The 17,677-nt window shown below is 39.4% G+C and overlaps 1 protein-coding gene across 2 annotated transcripts in view; it reads left to right on the top strand.

Annotated features, from left to right (window-relative positions):
• Positions 1-17,677, top strand: part of PABIR2 (PABIR family member 2) — a 99,017-nt gene that overhangs the window by 16,009 nt on the left and 65,331 nt on the right. For both annotated transcript variants that reach the window (XM_043974398.1, XM_043974400.1), the window contains exons 3-9: positions 10,018-10,074; positions 10,503-10,546; positions 10,625-10,679; positions 10,998-11,099; positions 11,383-11,471; positions 12,912-12,976; positions 14,598-14,694. In XM_043974398.1, coding sequence (XP_043830333.1) covers positions 10,018-10,074; positions 10,503-10,546; positions 10,625-10,679; positions 10,998-11,099; positions 11,383-11,471; positions 12,912-12,976; positions 14,598-14,694 — 509 coding nt within the window. The remainder of the gene's footprint in view (positions 1-10,017; positions 10,075-10,502; positions 10,547-10,624; positions 10,680-10,997; positions 11,100-11,382; positions 11,472-12,911; positions 12,977-14,597; positions 14,695-17,677) is intronic.

Raw genomic sequence — 17,677 nt, 5'->3', positions numbered from 1 at the left:
AAAAGTTATTAAATCATCACCCCTTTGTAACTTTTGGCCCACCCTGTACTTCCAGCCTAGGAATGATTGGGCTACGGAGGTTTTTAATTATGACAAAAACAAAAACAAAAACAAAAACAAACCCATAAAGGTGCCACCTGGTGGCCATTTAGGAGTATTACTTAAACATCTGATTTCTCAGATTTTCTATTTAAAAAGGTTCTCACAGCTGCTTAAACATGCTTTATATTCTCATAATTTCTGTACAGTTTTTCTAACATTGCCTTTAATTGGTGAATTGTTTGATTGTATGTTTGATGTCTTAGAATTGATTAATCACAACTCTTAGTTCTATTGCCTGTTTACTTTCTCTTCTATACCCTTGCCTGCTTGTAAAAGTTCTTAATTGGGGGCAGCTAGGTGGAGCAGTGGATAAAGCACCAGCCCTAGATTCAGGAGGACCTGAGTTCAAATCCAGACTCAGACACTTGACACTTACTAGCTGTGTGACCCTGGGCAAGTCACTTAACCCTCATTGCCCTGCAAAAAAAAAAAAAGTTCTTAATTATAAATTGTCTGCCATTGTTCAAATTTTGTACCTAAATACTTTTCAGACTTTCTCCCCAATGACTTTTTTGTTTGTTTGTTTTGGCTTTTTGTTTGTTTGTTTTGGTTTTTTTGCAGGGCAATGAGGTTTAAGTGACTTGCCCAGGGTCACACAGCTAGTAAGTGTCAAGTGTCTGAGGCTGGATTTGAACTCAGGTCCTCCTGAATCCAGGGCCGGTGCTTTATCCACTGTTCCACCTAGCTGCCCTCACCCCAATGACTTTTTTTTTTTTTAGTGAGGCAATTGGGGTTAAGCGACTTGCCCAGGGTCACACAGTTAGTGAGTGTTAAGTGTCTGAGGCTGGATTTGAACTCAGGTCCTCCTGACTCCAGGGCCGGTGCTCTATCCACTGCGCCACCTAGCTGCCCCCCCCAATGACTTTTTGATAATCTTTGTTTTAATTACTTCTCTTCAGTATTGACTATTTCCAACTGGAATAGTTGGGTGGTGCAGTGAATATGGTTGGGCCTGGAATCAGGAAGACAAGTTCAAATTTGACTTCAGAACTTACTGTGTGACCCTGGGCAAATCATTTAACCTCTGCCTGCCTAAGTTTCCTCTCTGTAAAATGGGAATGATAATAGCACTTACCTCCCAGGGTTCTTGTGAGGATCAAATGAGATATATTTGTAAAGTGCTTAGCACTTGGCTTGGCACATAGTAAGTGCTGTGTAAACCTTAAGGTACTATATAACTGATAGCTATTATTGTTGTTGTTATTATTTTGTCACATTTGCTGATGGGCTGGTATGAGGGGAATACTCACTTGTGTCTTAAATTGCATTCTGCTTTAGTGATTTAGAGTATTTTTCTTTTTTCTTTTCTTTTTGTGGGGCAACACAGCTAGTAAATGTCATGGGTAGAGTATTTTTCTATATGACTGTCAGTTGTTGGCAATTTTTCTTTGAACTACTTGTTTCTACTCTTTGACCTCTCATCCATGGGGCAATGGCACTTTGTCATCTTAATTACCTTTGTGACCTTATGCAAGTCACTTCCCTGCTCTGTACCTTGATTTTTCTCCTCTCTAAAATAGGAAGTTGGACTAAATGATTCCCGAAGTCCCTTAAGGCTCTATAATAACTCTATGAACCCATGTTCTGTCTTTGTTGCCTTATCCTGCTCTCTATGTTACCAGGGCATTTTCGCACTTTTCAGAACTTTGTCATTTGTCTCATAGTCTTCTTATCCACTCAAACCCCTGCTCTTATATCTGGGGATTTAAATACACGTGTTGATATTCCCTCAAATGCTCTGCATTCGGGTAAGATACTTGGTTGTTTTTGTTTAGGACTAATCCTTAAATATTAAAACGATTGTTCTCACACTTTTCTGTTTAATAAAGTAAGATTCAAAACAGGCTTCATATTCTTCTAGTAACGTCTCTACACTTTGCTAAGATTTCACGGAATTGATGAGTTATTTAATTCTGCGTTTGTTGTCTTAGGATAAGTTTCTTCCCTCATGCTGTCCTATTGCTATTACCTGTTTTTCTGGCCTCCATACTTCTCCTTTTATAAAATCATTATAATGACTATTCAGCTTTTATGCCTAAATTCCTCTTAAATTACCTCCCAAGCACTTTCTGAGAAGCTTTGTTCACTTTGTTGACTCTTAATTTGCTAATATTTGTAGCTTCTGTTCTGTTACTCTTCTTCTGGCCTCTAATGAGCTTTTAACATAGGATTAGAAAAGCTTTATTCTTTTGTTCCTTATCTCATCACTACTTTCTTTCCCATTATTTTCTAGTCTTGAAGCACTGCCCCATATTTGTTAGCTTGACATTTTTTGTCCTTTGTCAAATGCCTTAGAGAGCCCCTTCAGACTTTGCCCCTGAAGGTTTTCTTTTTTGAAGAGGGAGAATAGAAAACAGACATAAAAGGGTTTATAATGAAGTAAAAATTCCCTTTCAGCAAATCCCTTTTCTGAATTTCTTAATTAGCTACTGCTCTAAAAACCTGCCTACTTTCTCAGTGTTTTATGCCACTTATGAGATTACTTACTGATCAAGGAAAGATTTAGTCAGGATCATAACTTTGCATGGAATCATTCTGTACAGTTAAACTTAGCACTTTGTTTAGTAAGTGACAGTGGTGTATATTTTAACTGTTAGAACCATTTAAGATATATATGAAATTAGGACTTAATGATAGACATTTGTCACTGGGGAGGTAGCTTACTCAGCAGGTCCTTTTTTTGTTTTGTTTTGTTTTGTTTTTTGCAGGGCTATTGGGGGTTAAGTGACTTGCCCAGGGTCACACAGCTAGTAAGTGTCAAGTGTCTGAGGCTGGATTTGAACTCAGGTCCTCCTGAATCCAGGGCCGGTACTTTATCCACTGCGCCACCTAGCTGCCCCCCTCAGCAGCTCCTTTTGGGGCTCACTCATTTTGGTGCTTTGGAAGTAATTGTAGATATTGAGTCAGAGGACCTGGGTTCAAATTCTGGATCTGCCACTTGGTGTTTCCCATTTGGGGCAATTCACTTCACCTCTGTGGGCCTTGGTTTTCTCCTGTGTTAAATGAGGGAGCTGGACTAGATGACTTTTAAGGTCCTTTCCAGCTCTAAATCTGTCATCCCATGATCTGGCAATAGGGCCATAAATCTTGGTTAGTTACATAAGTGCTCCCAAGTTTTTCTCCCTCCTTCCTTTCTTTTTTTTTGGGGGGGGGGGAGGAGATGAGGGTTAAGTGACTTGCCCAGGATCACACAGGTATTAAGTGCCAAGTGTCTGAGGCCAGACTTGAACTCAGGCCCTCCTGAATCCAGGGCCAGTGCTTTATCCACTGCGCCTCCTAGCTGCCCCTTCTCCCTCCTTTCTTTTAATGTGCACATCTTATTTCTTTATTTGTTTGTTTGTTTGTTTGTTTATTTATTGCTGGGCAGTTGGGGTTAAGTGACTTGCCCATGGTCACACAGCTAGTAACTCTCTCCTTTCTTAATGAGTTGAGCACTCCCCCCCCCCATCTTATTTACTTCCTGCTCTTTTTTAGAGACTTAAGCATTCATATTGATATTTCCTTCAAACATCTCCTTCACTCAATTCATTAACCTTTTTCAACTCCTGTGATCTGTTGGTCCTCTCAAAGAGAACCATGACATCAGGGTGATGTCATGGCTTGCAGTGAATTGGATTTAAGTGAGGGAAGGCTGTGCTAGGTCACCAACTTCACTCTCTCCCCCAAAGCCATCTGGGTCCAATGGCAGGACAACTGGAGATGGTCCCGGATGTTTTGAGGCAATTAGGGTTAAGTGACTTGCCCAGGGTCACACAGCTAGTAAGTGTCAGAAGTGAGATTTAAGCTTAGGTCCTCCTGACTTCAGAGCCAGTGTTCTATCCACTGTGCCACCTAGCAAGTACTCTGCCTCTGTAATCCAGATCTTTTAATTCCTCTGACTACAACCTATCCTATCGTGTCTCCCTGTGTCTTTCTCTTCCCAAACCTATTATTTATTCTCCACTTGACCAGTGGTGTCACTGTCTTCTGCTCTAACACCTTCACAGTCTTGGTCCTGTGCTTAACGAGGCTAGATGGCATGTAGTATTGCACCGCCTACTTTACAAAGCAGCCGGATAAAGAACACTTGTCTTCCTAAATAGAAAGACCTGGTGACCTTATAGGCCCTTAAATAAATATAAAATAAATATAAATATAACCCCCAAATGATCTAATTTGTTGTGTTTTCTACTTAATAAAGTCCGAAGTTCCAAAATGTTCCTCAGATTTATCTAGTAACTTTGTCCATATATCTAAAATGTTACTAAATTAATCTTTTAAAAAAATTCTATATTCAATGTCTTGAATATCCAATGACAGCTTTCCCCATGCTTGTATACTAGTCACACAGGTTTAAGATGCATTTATATCATGGGCAGCTAGATGGTATAGTAGATAGAGCAATGAGCTTGGAGTCAGGAAGACTCCTCCAGCTTCAGACATTTACTAGCTATGTGACCGTGGGCCAGTCACTTAACCCTATTTGCCTCAGCTCCTCACCTGTAAAATGAGCTTGTTGCATTTGCTGTTATTTTACTTTGTAATCGTGCATCTACTAGCTTTCCAAATAGATTGCGAGCTTCCAAAAGGCAGGGACCATAGATTTTGGTTTTCGATATGTCTCTACAAATTTGTCATCTAATATCAGCTGTCCTCTCAGAGTGTTAAGCCGCTCAGGCAAAGGGACCAGTAGGGGGAGCTGATGGAACAGCTCAATATTCATGAGCTCCACATCAGTTTCACATAGGTGAGCTTGCCATCACTTACAGGTGTTCCAAGTCTATATTGAATAAATTTCAGAATACTTTTTTTTGGTCTCTCCTCATGTCTTATTCCTCCTAAATCTATTCTTTGTCCTCACCACCAATTGCTCCATGCCTCAGGATTTTCCCAGGCTCCTGCTCTGGCTACAGTTTCCTCACTTCCCACTCTCAACCCCTTGATGAACAAAACTGGTTCAGCTCTACATACACTCTCCACTGCTCTCAAGCCCCTTTCCCCTTGCCCTATCACTATTCTTGGCTTTATTCTCACCATCTACTGCCTACACTTAGTCTCACATGCTATGGAGCAGACTTGAAGGAAATCGTGAAACTCTGTTGCCGTAGTCCACTGCACATTTATGCTCACTGGTCTCAACTGGCATATCATTGGAGCAAGACAACCCTTCTCCTTCCTTTTTTTTTTTTTTTTTTGTGAGGCAGTTGGGGTTAAGTGACTTGTCCAGGGTCACACAGCTAGTAAGTGTCATGTCTGAGGCCAGATCTGAACTCAGGTCCTCCTGACTCCAGGGCCTGTGCTCTATCCACTGTGCCATCTAGCTGCCCTTCTCCTTCCTAATTGATCCCCCAACCTACTCTCCACAGTGGCTGTACCAAACCCCTTTTTCCCTCGTGCCTTTCATACCACTTCTCTCTGCCCACGCCCCGCCCCTAGCTCTCCCTCCTTCTCCAGGGTGAGGACTTGGCTTTATATGTCATTGAAAAAAATGAAGTCATTGCCTAAAAAAACCCACTTCTCCCCTTCTTTCTTTCATCTTGCTTTCCTCTGGTCCTCATCTCCCATTATCCTCCTGATAAAGAGCTTTTTCACTGCCACAGCCAACTCTGCTACAAATACTTTGATCCTATCCCCACCCATCTTCTCCAGCAGATTGCCCCCACTATCATCACCATGACCTCTATTCCTTCTACCATTCAATTCTTTCTCAAGCTATTTCCCCTGACCTGACTGACTTCATAGAAAAAATGGAGAACATTCACTAAAAGCTCCCCTTCTTTCTTCTTGTCTCATCATTTTGCCCCCCACTACTTTCTCCTTCACTCTGGTCTTGGATGAAGAGGTGGCTCTTCTCCTTGCCCAGACCAACCCCTCTGGATGCATCCTTGATCCCCTCCCCTCCCAACTTCTTCAGAAGATTGCCCCCATTATATTCCTTGTTGTCTCTTACCTTTAATCTCTCACTGTCTATGGGCTCCTTTCCTTCTGCCTGTAAATAAATGTCCATATTTTCCCCACCCTAAAAAGTCTCTCACTAAAACCAACCATGCCCAGCAGGTATAACCATCTATTTCCTCCTCTTCTCAGCTAAACTTTAAAATTCAGACTGTGTTTAGTACCTCTACTTGCTCCCCTTTCATTCTTTTGTAAACCTTCTGCAACATATCCTATGGCTTCATTATTCAACTGAAACTGCTCTTTCCAAAATTACCAATGATCTCTTTAATTGCCAAATCGAATGGCTTTTTCTCAGTCCTCATCTTTCATGTCCTCTGTAGCATTTAACATTCTAGATCACCTCTTCCCCAATACTCATTCGTTCCTCTTTGGGTTTTTGTTACACTGCTCTATCCTTTTTCTTTTCCCACCTATCTTCTCTATCTCCTTTGCTAAGTCTTCAGCCATGTCTTGCCCACTATTTGTGGATATCCTCTCAGGCCCTGTTCTGGTTCCTCTTTTTTACCTCTCCCATGGCTGAAATTATCATCTCTATGATTCCCAGGTCTATCTCTCTACCCCCAGTCCCTCTTAAGCTCCAGTCCCACATCACAAGCTCTCTATTGGACATTTCAAATCAGCTGTCCGAGGCACATCAGACTCAGCATGTCCAGAACAGAACTTATTATCTTCTGCCCCCAACTCCTTCCTCTTTGAACTTTCCTATCACTGATCAGGGCATTGTAATCCTTTCCATCACCAAGGTTCATAACCTCAGTGGCATCCTTAAATGCTCACTCACTCTATATAGTTAGTCAGTTGCTACATCCTGCCCTTTCTACCTCTAAGACATTTCATATAGCCTCTTCTTTCCAGTTAATCAGCAATGCCCATCACCCCTGACTTGTACTATTTCGATGGCTTTCCTAATAGGCCTTCCTGCCTCAAGTCTCTTCCCACTCCAATCTATCTGCCATTCAGCTGCCAAGGTGATTTTTCACAAAATCGCTCCCTTCCCTTCAGCCCCCTGCCACTTAATAAATGCCAGTGACTCCCTATTACTTTCAGGATCAAATATAAAAACCTCTGACATTTAAAGCTCTCCACATGTCAGTCCCGTCTGATGTTTCCAGTCTTATATTTTATGCCTCTCCACTCGCTATGATCCAGCTCCACTTGCCTATTTGCTGTTCCTCACACCTGACACTCCATTAACAGCCAGGTGTCAGGATTATCTCTTGAGTTCATCTGATCTCAGATGCTCACTAGCTTTGTAACCCTGTGAAAACCCCTTAACCTGTCTGCCTTAGTTTCCTCCTCCTCATCTAAAAATACAGGCTAATAGTAACACCCACTTCCCTGAGTTGTGAGGAGGAAATGAAATTATATTTGTAAAGCACTTTGTAAACCTTCAAGTGGGATATAAATTCCAGTTATTATTATCTCCCATATCCATACCTTTGCACTGGCTGGGCCCCATACATGGCATCCTGTCCCTCCTCCCTTCTGCTTCTTAGTTTTCCTGGCTTCCTTCAAGATTCAACTCAAGTTCCGCTTTTGTGCAGAAGTCCTTCCCCGGTCCCTTCTATTGCTAGTACTTCCCCCCTTTAAGACTACTTGTCATCTACTCCATATATATCTTCTCTGTACCTATTTATGTATATTTTTTTCTTCCATTCAAATGTAAGCATCTTGAAGGGGCAGGGACTCAATCTGCCTTCCATACAGCTGCTAATCATTTTTCTTAAGCCCAGGTCTGACCATCCCATTCCCATACTCAGTAAATGCCAATGACTCCCTATCACCAGTAGAGTCAAACCCCAACTCTCATTTGGTATTTAAGGCCCTTTCCTTTCTTTCCAACATGGCTCCAATGGACCTTTCCAACTTGATTATACATTATCCTCCTTTGCCCACCCTTTGGTCTAGCCAAATTTCCCTTCTTGCTATTCTTCACCCAAGACAATCCTCATTCATCTGCTTCTTCTGGGCCTTTGCAGGCTGTCTTCCATATCCTCCTTTCTTTTCCCTTTTAGAATCCCAAATTTCATTCAAAGCTCAGCTCAAGCATTTCCTTATACATAAGACCTTGACTGATTCCACCAGCTGTTCCAGTGCTTTCCCCCACAACTTTCTTGTATTTCTCTATTTTGTATATACTTGTATGTGGCCAAATTGTTTCTGGGATAGAACGTCAGCTCCTTAGCAGTTTGATTCTTTCTCTCCCCCCCCCCCCCCCCCCCCGCCTTGGTATCTCTAGCAATGTCTGGCATATATTAGGTGTTTAATAAATACATGTTGAATGATTGAATAGCTGATGAGTCTCTGCCTCAAATCTTTCCCCTCTCCAGTGCTCATAGCTGCCAAAAGAATCTTGCTAAAGCTTAAGCTCATGCTTCTCTTCTACCCAAGGACCTTCATTTGGAGAAAATCCACATTCCTCATGTTGGCAGAAAAAGCCCCTCACCCGCAGGCTCTAGGCCACCTCTCTAGGTTTATTGCTGATTATTCCTCTTTGTGCACACTATATTCCAGCCAAACTACTGGCCTCAGTTATTCCCAGAACTGAACAGTCTATCTCCACCTTTGCAGAGGCTATTTCCCAATGTGGGAATTCTTTCCTTCCTTAGCTCTCTCTACTTCTTGAAATATCTGGCTTCTTTCAAAGTTCACTCATGTACCATCTCCTATAAGAAGCCTTTTCTTATCCTCTGAATGTTGATGTTGTCTCCTTTTTTGCATATCATATGCCTCTGTTTACATGTTGTATCCTTACATTAAATGTCAGCTGCTGGTCAGGGACTCTTTTGTTTTGACTCCGTATTCCCATCACTCCACCCGGGGCCTTGCACATAGGAGCCATTGAATAAACCCTTGTCCAATTCCACTGACTATTCAGAAATGTTACCTGCTTTGGATCATAGGGGATGTGGGATCTGCAGCTGGAAGGGCCCTTTTCATCTAGTCCAATTCTTTGTTTTAAAGTACAAAGAGGATGAGTGACTGCTTGTTCTGGGTCCTACGGGTAATCACTGACAGAGCTGGAATTTAAATCCAGGTCATTCAGCGCCAGAATTAGTACTTTTTCCATCAATTGCACTTAATTAAAAAAAGAAAAAAGTAAAACGTTGTGTTATAAAAAAGACAGTAACATTTGTTTGGTAAAGAGCTGACTTCTCCAGTATTAGACTGTAAACTTCAGAAGAGATACCCTGTTTTGTTATCTTCTTATTCCCTGTACTGTCTTGTATGGTTTGTTGTACATACTGGGCCTATGGTAAATGTTTGAGTGAAGCACCTACATTTGGACTTTTCTTACTAGTTTAAATTTTGTTGTGATCATACTGGTGTTTCATCAGGGTAGACTGCTCCCCATGAGGAAAACTCCCTTGATCAATGCGGATCTGTAACTGATTTGTAGTTTACCCTCCGAAAGCTGGGACCACATTGAGGGTCACATTTTAGGCTTGATGCAGATTGTATATTGATAAAGCAGGACAAGTATTTATTTAAAGACTGTTAGGGTTGCATGGATTTTTTTTTTTTATGTTCAGAAACCACCAGACTAGACTAACTTATTAGCCTGTCCCTGTAGCTTTAATGTATATTGGAACTAAAATGAATAAGATCAGTCTTTTCTATTTACCCTGTTTAAAAAGTTACTTATTCTGGGCCAGTTAGGAAATGGCTATTTCCAAGTTTGGAATTTTTTTTTAACATCATTTACATTGGTCCGAATACATTTGGGAAAAGTGGTAAAGTCAACGCTTGTCTATTGACAGATGGTGCTTTGAGGTCCAGCACCTGGTGTACTTTCCAGAGACCGAATGTATTACCTCTATGTACGTTAATGTTCAGTGATTTAGAGAGCTAAATTTCTGAGATGTCTGGGTTTTTAAAAAAAATACATGAATATAAGAATACATTGTACATTAATATCAAAAGCCGACTGTTGTAATTCAGAAAACAGTGAATGTTTTCTTTTGTTTGTTTTCCCAGTTGCTGTCATCTTCTCCTATTCGTATTCCTAGTAGCAGACTTCATCAGATCAAAAGGGTAAATTTCACTTCCATAGAGCTAAACTTTTCATAAATGATGTTTTGATTTTTTCATTTTGAAGTTTTTGACATTAAAAGGTCATTCACCTCACTTTTTTTTTTTACAATTTATTTATACCTTCTCTGTTTACAATAAAGATGCTTATCCTCTTGTAGTTGGAGCCAGAATAATATCAGAATCTATGAAATTCTTTTAAATAATTATCTAGCTTATATAATTATATAACCCTAGTTAGAGGTAGCCAGTTCAGACTCAAGTGTCTTTCACTGTTTGTAGATAAAACGTGTATGTTGCAATTTTGGAATTCTAGCTTTGTTATATGTATTTTTAAGGTCAGTAGTTTAAAAATGAAGGTGGAGGAAAAACCCACTTACATAGAATTTTATATATGACCTTCAAGCTCTGAGTAGATGTTATTTTTCTAGGAAGAAGGAGTGGACTTGATGAACAGAGAAGCTGCCCATGAAAGGTGAGTGGTTCCTGAGAATGGGCACATAACCCTATACGTATTGCCCCTAGGTGCTGACCAAGTCTTTTTGTGTTTCAGGGAAGTGCAGACCGCAATGCAGATAAGCCATTCCTGGGAAGAAAGCTTGAGCTTGGTAATTTTTTTGCAAGTCTGATTCAAAAGGTGGCTTTAAAAAAAAAACACTTAAATTATTCATTGGCTCTGTTCATTTATCCATACAACTTTTTATATGCCTTACATTTCTAAAATTATAGCAGTTCTTATCTGTCTCCTTTTCAAACAAACGGGGTTATATAATAAATACAAGAGGCCTTTTGTAGATCTGCACATTCGTGTGTTCTAAAAATCTAGGTGTGATAGTTATGAGAGCAAGTATAATGCTTTGTGACTTGTTTCTAGAGTAGTGTGATGTGCTGTGTTGTTATAAGCGGGGGACATTTTTTGTTTACAGAGCGATAATGATTTTGACAAATCGGAGAAATCATCTTCTCCTAAGAGAATTGACTTCGTCCCAGTTTCTCCAGCACCATCACCCACTAGAGGAATAGGAAAGGTAGGATCATGGAAGAGAATTAAAACTGCTGCTGCAAATGCCTGTCTCACATACTCTGAGCCACTAATTGTTTAAAAGAGGAAGGGGTGGGGGTGGGGGCCCTCTGCTTTCAGCTAATGGTTTGAGAGGAAATTAATATTCATTTGAAATATACTCAGAAATTATGTTAATACCTACAGGCTTCTAAGTACTTCATTGCAGATGCTTAAAAAAGAATGCTTTTTAAAATGAAGCTCTAGAACTATATGAATATTTTATATTAATAGAAAACTTTTTTCTTTAGCAATGTTTTTCACCATCCTTACAAATGTTTGTGAGTAGCAATGGGCTACCTCCCAGTCCTATCCCCAGTCCAACAAGACGATTTTCCAAGTAAGTGAATTTGCTTTTAAATGTTATTTAATTTTAATATTTAATAATAAATTTTATTAAAAGTTATTTAATTCATTTGCTTAGCTTCACAAGTAACCTTTAAATTTGATACTATTAGGTAGGATTGACATATGTATAGAATGAAGATAGGAATTTTTTTTAATTTTAGGAGTTTTAATTAAAATTTAGCTCATAACAAAGAATTTTTAGTAGGTTTTAAAAAATTATCGCTTTCCTTGTTTAAATTTTCTTATTCCCTCAAAACCCTTGCTATTCCACAGAATGGGTCATGCTATGTTTAGGACAAATCATATTCTTCATGTATATTTAAATCCCTTAAAAAGCCACAACATAGGAATTAGCTTTTCCACCTATCCTGGGCCTTAGTCACCTTTTTTGGATCTTGGGACCCCTTGGGCAGTCAGTTTGGTAAAGCCTATAAGATTCCTCAGAATCACATTTTGAAATGCATAAAATAAATTCTCACTATAACCAAGTATAAATTCTAACTATAACCAAGATCTATCGATCTATCTGTCTGTCTGTCTTTTTTGAAAGTTCAGGTGCCCCAGGTTAAGAATCGTCACCAGCATCAATACCATCACAGAATTCTGATAGAGGTTTGGGAAGTTTAGTAAAATCCATTTCACTGCAGTACACAGAATCCTGGTGCAGTGGAAAGAACAATGAGCCAGAGCACAGACGGCTCATTCTCGAGTCCCTGTGCTGTTAGCAAAGTAGCTGTGACCTAAATTTTTCTGTTCCTCTGTTTCCTCATCTGTATATTAAGAGGGTTGCACGAGGTTATTTCAAAGTCCCTTCCAGCTCAAGAGTTCTGTTGATTGATTTTTTTTTTTGGTTGCTAAAAGTATAATCTGATCTCTTTTACAATTCTTCTTTTATCCTGTGTAGTATTTTTACTTTTATGTGATTAATGGAATGGTTTCCATGATCTTTGGATCTGAAACCCTGTAAAATGGCATGCTCTCTTTCCAAACATCATATTTCTAAGAGTAATCCTAGACAGGCTCAAAGCCTCATTGTGGAAACAGACATTTGCACCACCACCATTCTGGAACCTGGAGGAAAACCTTCCAGTTGTGAGACTGTGGTAGCCACAGTTCAGTCATTTCAGAAAGATGGAGCTGAGTAATGACTTCTCTTTTAGATTGTCTTGTCCTGCTGCCAGGCTTTAGATCTGACTTCAAACCTGGCTTTTGCCCTTTTTTCCCCATTCTGTACTGTCTTTTCAGGAAAAATGGCCTGCCAGGAGTGCAGGTGGTATTTGCATTGCACAGGGCTGTTATTCTAGGATACCAAAATTGGGGTTGCACTGAGCTTAAGAATCGGAATCTTTTTGTGGGCTTTTCAACTATTTATCTTGTACCTTGGAAGTACTTCAAGTCTTTCTAATGCCAGTATTTTAACTTTATATTTTAGCAGAAGAAGTCAAAGTCCAATCAACTGCATTAGACCCAGTGTTCTTGGGCCCATTAAAAGGAAAGGTATGCGGCACTGTTTGTGATATTGTAAAACTTCGTTTATTTTGAACTAGAAACTAGATTTCCTGCCTCTCAAAAGTATTTCAAGATGGAATCTCCTGCTCCTCAAAGACATTTATTTTTCTTACAAGTGTGATTATAAAGTCTGAATTCTGTCAATTATCTTTGTGATATTTTCTCACCAATCATTTATCTACCTCATAATCATTATGTGGTGAGGAGGTGGTAGTTTATAAATTATAGAAGCAAGTCCTAAAAAGTAAAAATATAGAAAAGTAGCCCATATTGATTTCTGTTTATTTAAGTTGTGAGTATCTCCCAGGGTATTTGGTATCTCCCAGGGAGCTTTCTAGAATCCTGAAGGATCATTTTTGAAAGATGTTAAGGAGAGTTTTCATTTGAGAATTAAAGTTATGCTTTGCAGGATGGAATATGTTTAATCTGGGCTCTATAGTCATGTTCATTTCAGAGCTATCCCAAATTAGGTCAGCAGGGGGAGCTCTTTAGACAAGCTAGGCAGTCCACTGGAAAAAGACCAGGAAACATTTGTGAAATGAAGAGCAGTAGATTTTAAAACGAAACATTATCAGTTAAGGACAAGAAAAACAAAGACTTTAATGAGTTCCCATGAGCTAAAGTAGCTACAGAAAAAATAGAACATGAATTGACATTTATTTTAAAAAGTGAAATTTTTGGTTTGTTGGTTTGTTTGTTTTTTCTCTGGGAACATTTAAAAATGTTGAGCTTTGAGCTACATATTTCTTGCTGAAATATGGATCGACCTGACCTGTGCTTGAATCTGATTCATGGTGAAGAGATTTTTTTTTTTTAAGTCTCAGGCTTCTCATTTGTGTGTGTATATTTTGAAAAAGACCTAATATATTACTGAATTTTTTTCAATTTTTATATTTTGGTGGCAAAAAATTATTATTAATATGTAGTAGAGGCTTTTTTGTCATCAGTTTTGAGAAAATTTAAACTTGGTGGCAGCTGGATGACTATATATGTATTTATATGTGCATATATATGTATATATATCATAACCTTCATTTAATAATAACCATTTTCTGTCCCATAAAGCTTGACTGCTTTTGAAATGATATTTTTGGTAAACTTCAGTTCTATACTAAGCAATTTTTAAAATAATATATAAAAATGTAACCCACTATTGCCATTTTTACTTTCTACTTGTGTACTAAGATTAGAGTATTCAGGTGGTGGCATGGAGACAATGTGGGTTCTTTGCCAGTGATCTGGCATAAATTGTTACTCACTGTGGGCTTCGAACTCTTTGCAAATATCTCTCGATGCTGTGGTTAGTCTCGATCCAGTCTTCATGATGGAATCAGTGTGCCTGCTGCTCTTCTTTTAAGGCCCCCCGAACATACCTGTAACATATTACAGAAAATCAATGGGAAATTGTCAGGGCTGTCCGCCTTTGCCAGTAGTATTTTCTTTTCCGCCTGAGTACATGCTGAAAGCGGCTCTGTAAAATTACTATGCTTGGAAAACTATTCCATGCTTTAGTTTTAAAAAAACAAACAAAAAACTAAACCAAGCACCCCAAATTAAGCAACAAGCACATAGATTTTACAATTTCTTTTTTTTTTTTTCCTGGTTTTAGGTGAAATGGAAACTGAAAGCCAGCCAAAGAGACTCTTTCAAGGCATTACTACTATGCTTTCTCCTGATATTACGAATTTGGCAGATCTCAGTTCATGGTAAAAAAATAAAAAATTTTAAAATTTTTAAAAAAATGGGGGGGGCATGGGAGTGAGGTGGGGAGAGAAAATATGTGCATTTATCTATTAGGATATGGCCCACTTAAAATAGATCATGGTGAAAATAATGTTAAATCACCTTGGAACAATTGAAAAGATATTCAGTTATTAATGCTGATGGAGGGGAATTTTCCATGCAGGCATGGGTGACATAAAAGATAATTCCAAAGTCTGGTGTACTTCCCTTTGGTATGCGTGTTTCTAATTTTATTACACTCACTTTCATGCCCAACTCTGACCTCTTGTTAGCTCAACCCCCCTCCAAGTTTGGCTATGTGGGAGGGAGTTGGTCCTGCATACCAATCAGATAGGGGAACTCTGGGGATGGAAGGGAAAGATAGTGACTTGTCCTGGGTTGCCGTGCCTAATGATCTTATTCTATGTGTTTCAATTTTTAAAACTTTTTTTTTTTTTTTGCAAATATTTGACATGACAGGGAAAATTCAAATTCTCCAGCATGGTTTCTCCAAATACTGACACCCAAAAAAATATATATATATTTTTATATATATAAATATAAAATCTTTAGGTATTCTACCAGTAGTAAAAATCCTTTAAAAAGTAACCTTTGTGGGGGAAAAAAAAGTAATCTTTGTGGCCCTTTAGGGAATATTATCAGAAATACTTAAAAAAATTTTTTCTTTGTTTTGGATATAAAATATATAAATATATATATCTTTATCCTCATGGCCAGAAATTGCCAACCAATTAATGACAAGGTGTTACTTTTAATTTCCCAGAAGCCCAGCAGGGCAGAGGTTGCTGCTGCCAATAACACTTTCCTCCCTGCTAGCAAATGGGTGTGTGTGGAGTGGGGTGGGATTGGGGAGATTTGAGGGGGGGAGTGTTGACTGATTTGGAGATCTACCAGGTAAGGCTTTGAGATCTGTTAGGCGTTTTTCTATTCTACACAGAATTGTTATGCCCCCTCAAAACTATAAGGGTAAAATCCTACATTTTACAACAACAGGTCTTTTGAAAAAGCCTCTGAAGGTGCTTTATCTTGGAAATGTATTCCCCAACCCCCTTAAATGGCATTTCCGAGCCATGTAATTCACTTTTCACTTAAACCGGCCTGTGCTTACAGTTGGCAAACAAGTCACAAGCTCCCCATCTCTGTTAACTTAGGGCCAGTGATTAATCCTCTCCTCATTTGGGCACATGCCTCTCCTGGACTGCTCTGGCCATTTTGGTCTCTCTTCTCTTTTCCTTCTCATCTATCTTGTCTGTCCTTGATAAATAATTGTGTGCTAATTTTGGTCCTGAATGACTTTCCAGGCATTAGGGACAGATGCTTCCAAAGATCATGGAGAAAACGGGTTGCTGAAACCATCTACTCTGTTTATATTGTTCCTTTTAAAAAGAGGAAGGGGGTGGGGTGGGGGCTGGTTACTGCAGTTACGGGGCAGAAGAGAAGTCCTCTTGCCTAGGCTCTAATTAACAGGGCTATAGTTAGGAACTAGTTTTGCAAAGTGAAAAACACTTTACAAATATGATGTGATAACATTTTTACAAAAATAGTTGGATAGGACAGAGCCTTAAGGAGTAATATTCACTGCTCTGTCCACTTGCTCACTCGCTTGTCCCCAGCTCATCCCCATACAGCAGGCTCAAACAAATAGGTGCAGACCGCTCTCCTACCGGGAACTGGCTCGGTCTTTGAATACTGCAGTTTCCATTGTGCATAGGGTGCTGGCTTACGATTGATTGCAGCTTCTCCGGTTTTGTCAAGACTGGAAGGTTTCCATCAATCACTATGGCCTCTACCACTGCAGGCTGTTTTTTGTGGGTACCAGCAAAGCATTGCTGTAATATTGGGGAGGATGTGGGTGCTGAGGCTGCCCCTGCTCCCACATTTACTAGTTTTTTTGGTGGTGGTGGTGGGGAGTGCTTTGAAGTGGCAGGAAATAGCGAGCACTATACCTATATATGATGTCAGTGAGAAGCATGGTACCTAGATCTCAAAAAGCTGTTGGTCTCAGCCTCTCAGAAGGCTCACTATCAAAAGAGGGACAAACAAGTAAAAATAAAATGTTGCTGTAGGCACACTTCTCAGCTCTATGTGTAGCTTAAGGATTGCCATGTCTTGAGGTTCCTACAAGGTCTAGTTGGTTACAGATCCATACAGTTGCTTAGACATTTACAGCTGGGACGAAATGATTGTAAATCTTGGAATCGTTTTTCTGTGGGTTCTCTGTCCTGCTCTGCAGGGAACTCTTTCAATCTTTGTGACAAGATTTCATTGACCAGACATCTATATTCTCGGAAATAGGAACAGAAACAGGGAACAGCTGGCTTTTGGGGCCTCATGGCAAGGAAATCCATACTCCTCGATGAAATAAAGGCAAGGGGTTATTTGCTATTAACTTGGCTAGGGTGGGAAAATGAGGGGCAGGGTAGAAAAATTGAGAGAATGAACAGCTCCTCTCATCATTTCAGTGTTTCTTGCTTTCACAAATCAAAGGAAGAGAAAGAAATAAGTTTTTAAAATAGTTAAATGGAAAGCCATCTTTTTGCATTTTCTTTCTATACCATATAGCCTGAATATCTAGATGTGTATTTGTTCAAGCACTGTAACCTTACTGTTTCATGCAAGATTAAGGTTTATACCACACATCTCCAGCTCCTAACATTTTTGTGATCAATATGAAAAAATCCAATTTGGGGTATGGCCACTTTTGTCTTGTTGTTGTATATGTTTAAAGGACCATAGTGTGCCATATACTATATATACCACATAATGAGTATCCCCCCTGCTCAGCTTCTTTCAGCCTACCCTCTTCATCTGTTCCTTTCTTAATCTGAGTATTAGCAATACAATTTTTGCTAATGTTAGCCCTTTGCCTTATACTTTATTGCAGCTCAAACTCTTTATGTTTAATGTTAAACAGTCTTTTCCTACCTCATTCCCCAAGGAGTTCAG

This window comes from Dromiciops gliroides, chromosome X (genome assembly GCF_019393635.1).
Source record: "Dromiciops gliroides isolate mDroGli1 chromosome X, mDroGli1.pri, whole genome shotgun sequence".
Taxonomy (NCBI): Eukaryota; Metazoa; Chordata; class Mammalia; order Microbiotheria; family Microbiotheriidae; genus Dromiciops; species Dromiciops gliroides.
This window is presented reverse-complemented; position numbering and strand designations above follow the sequence as displayed.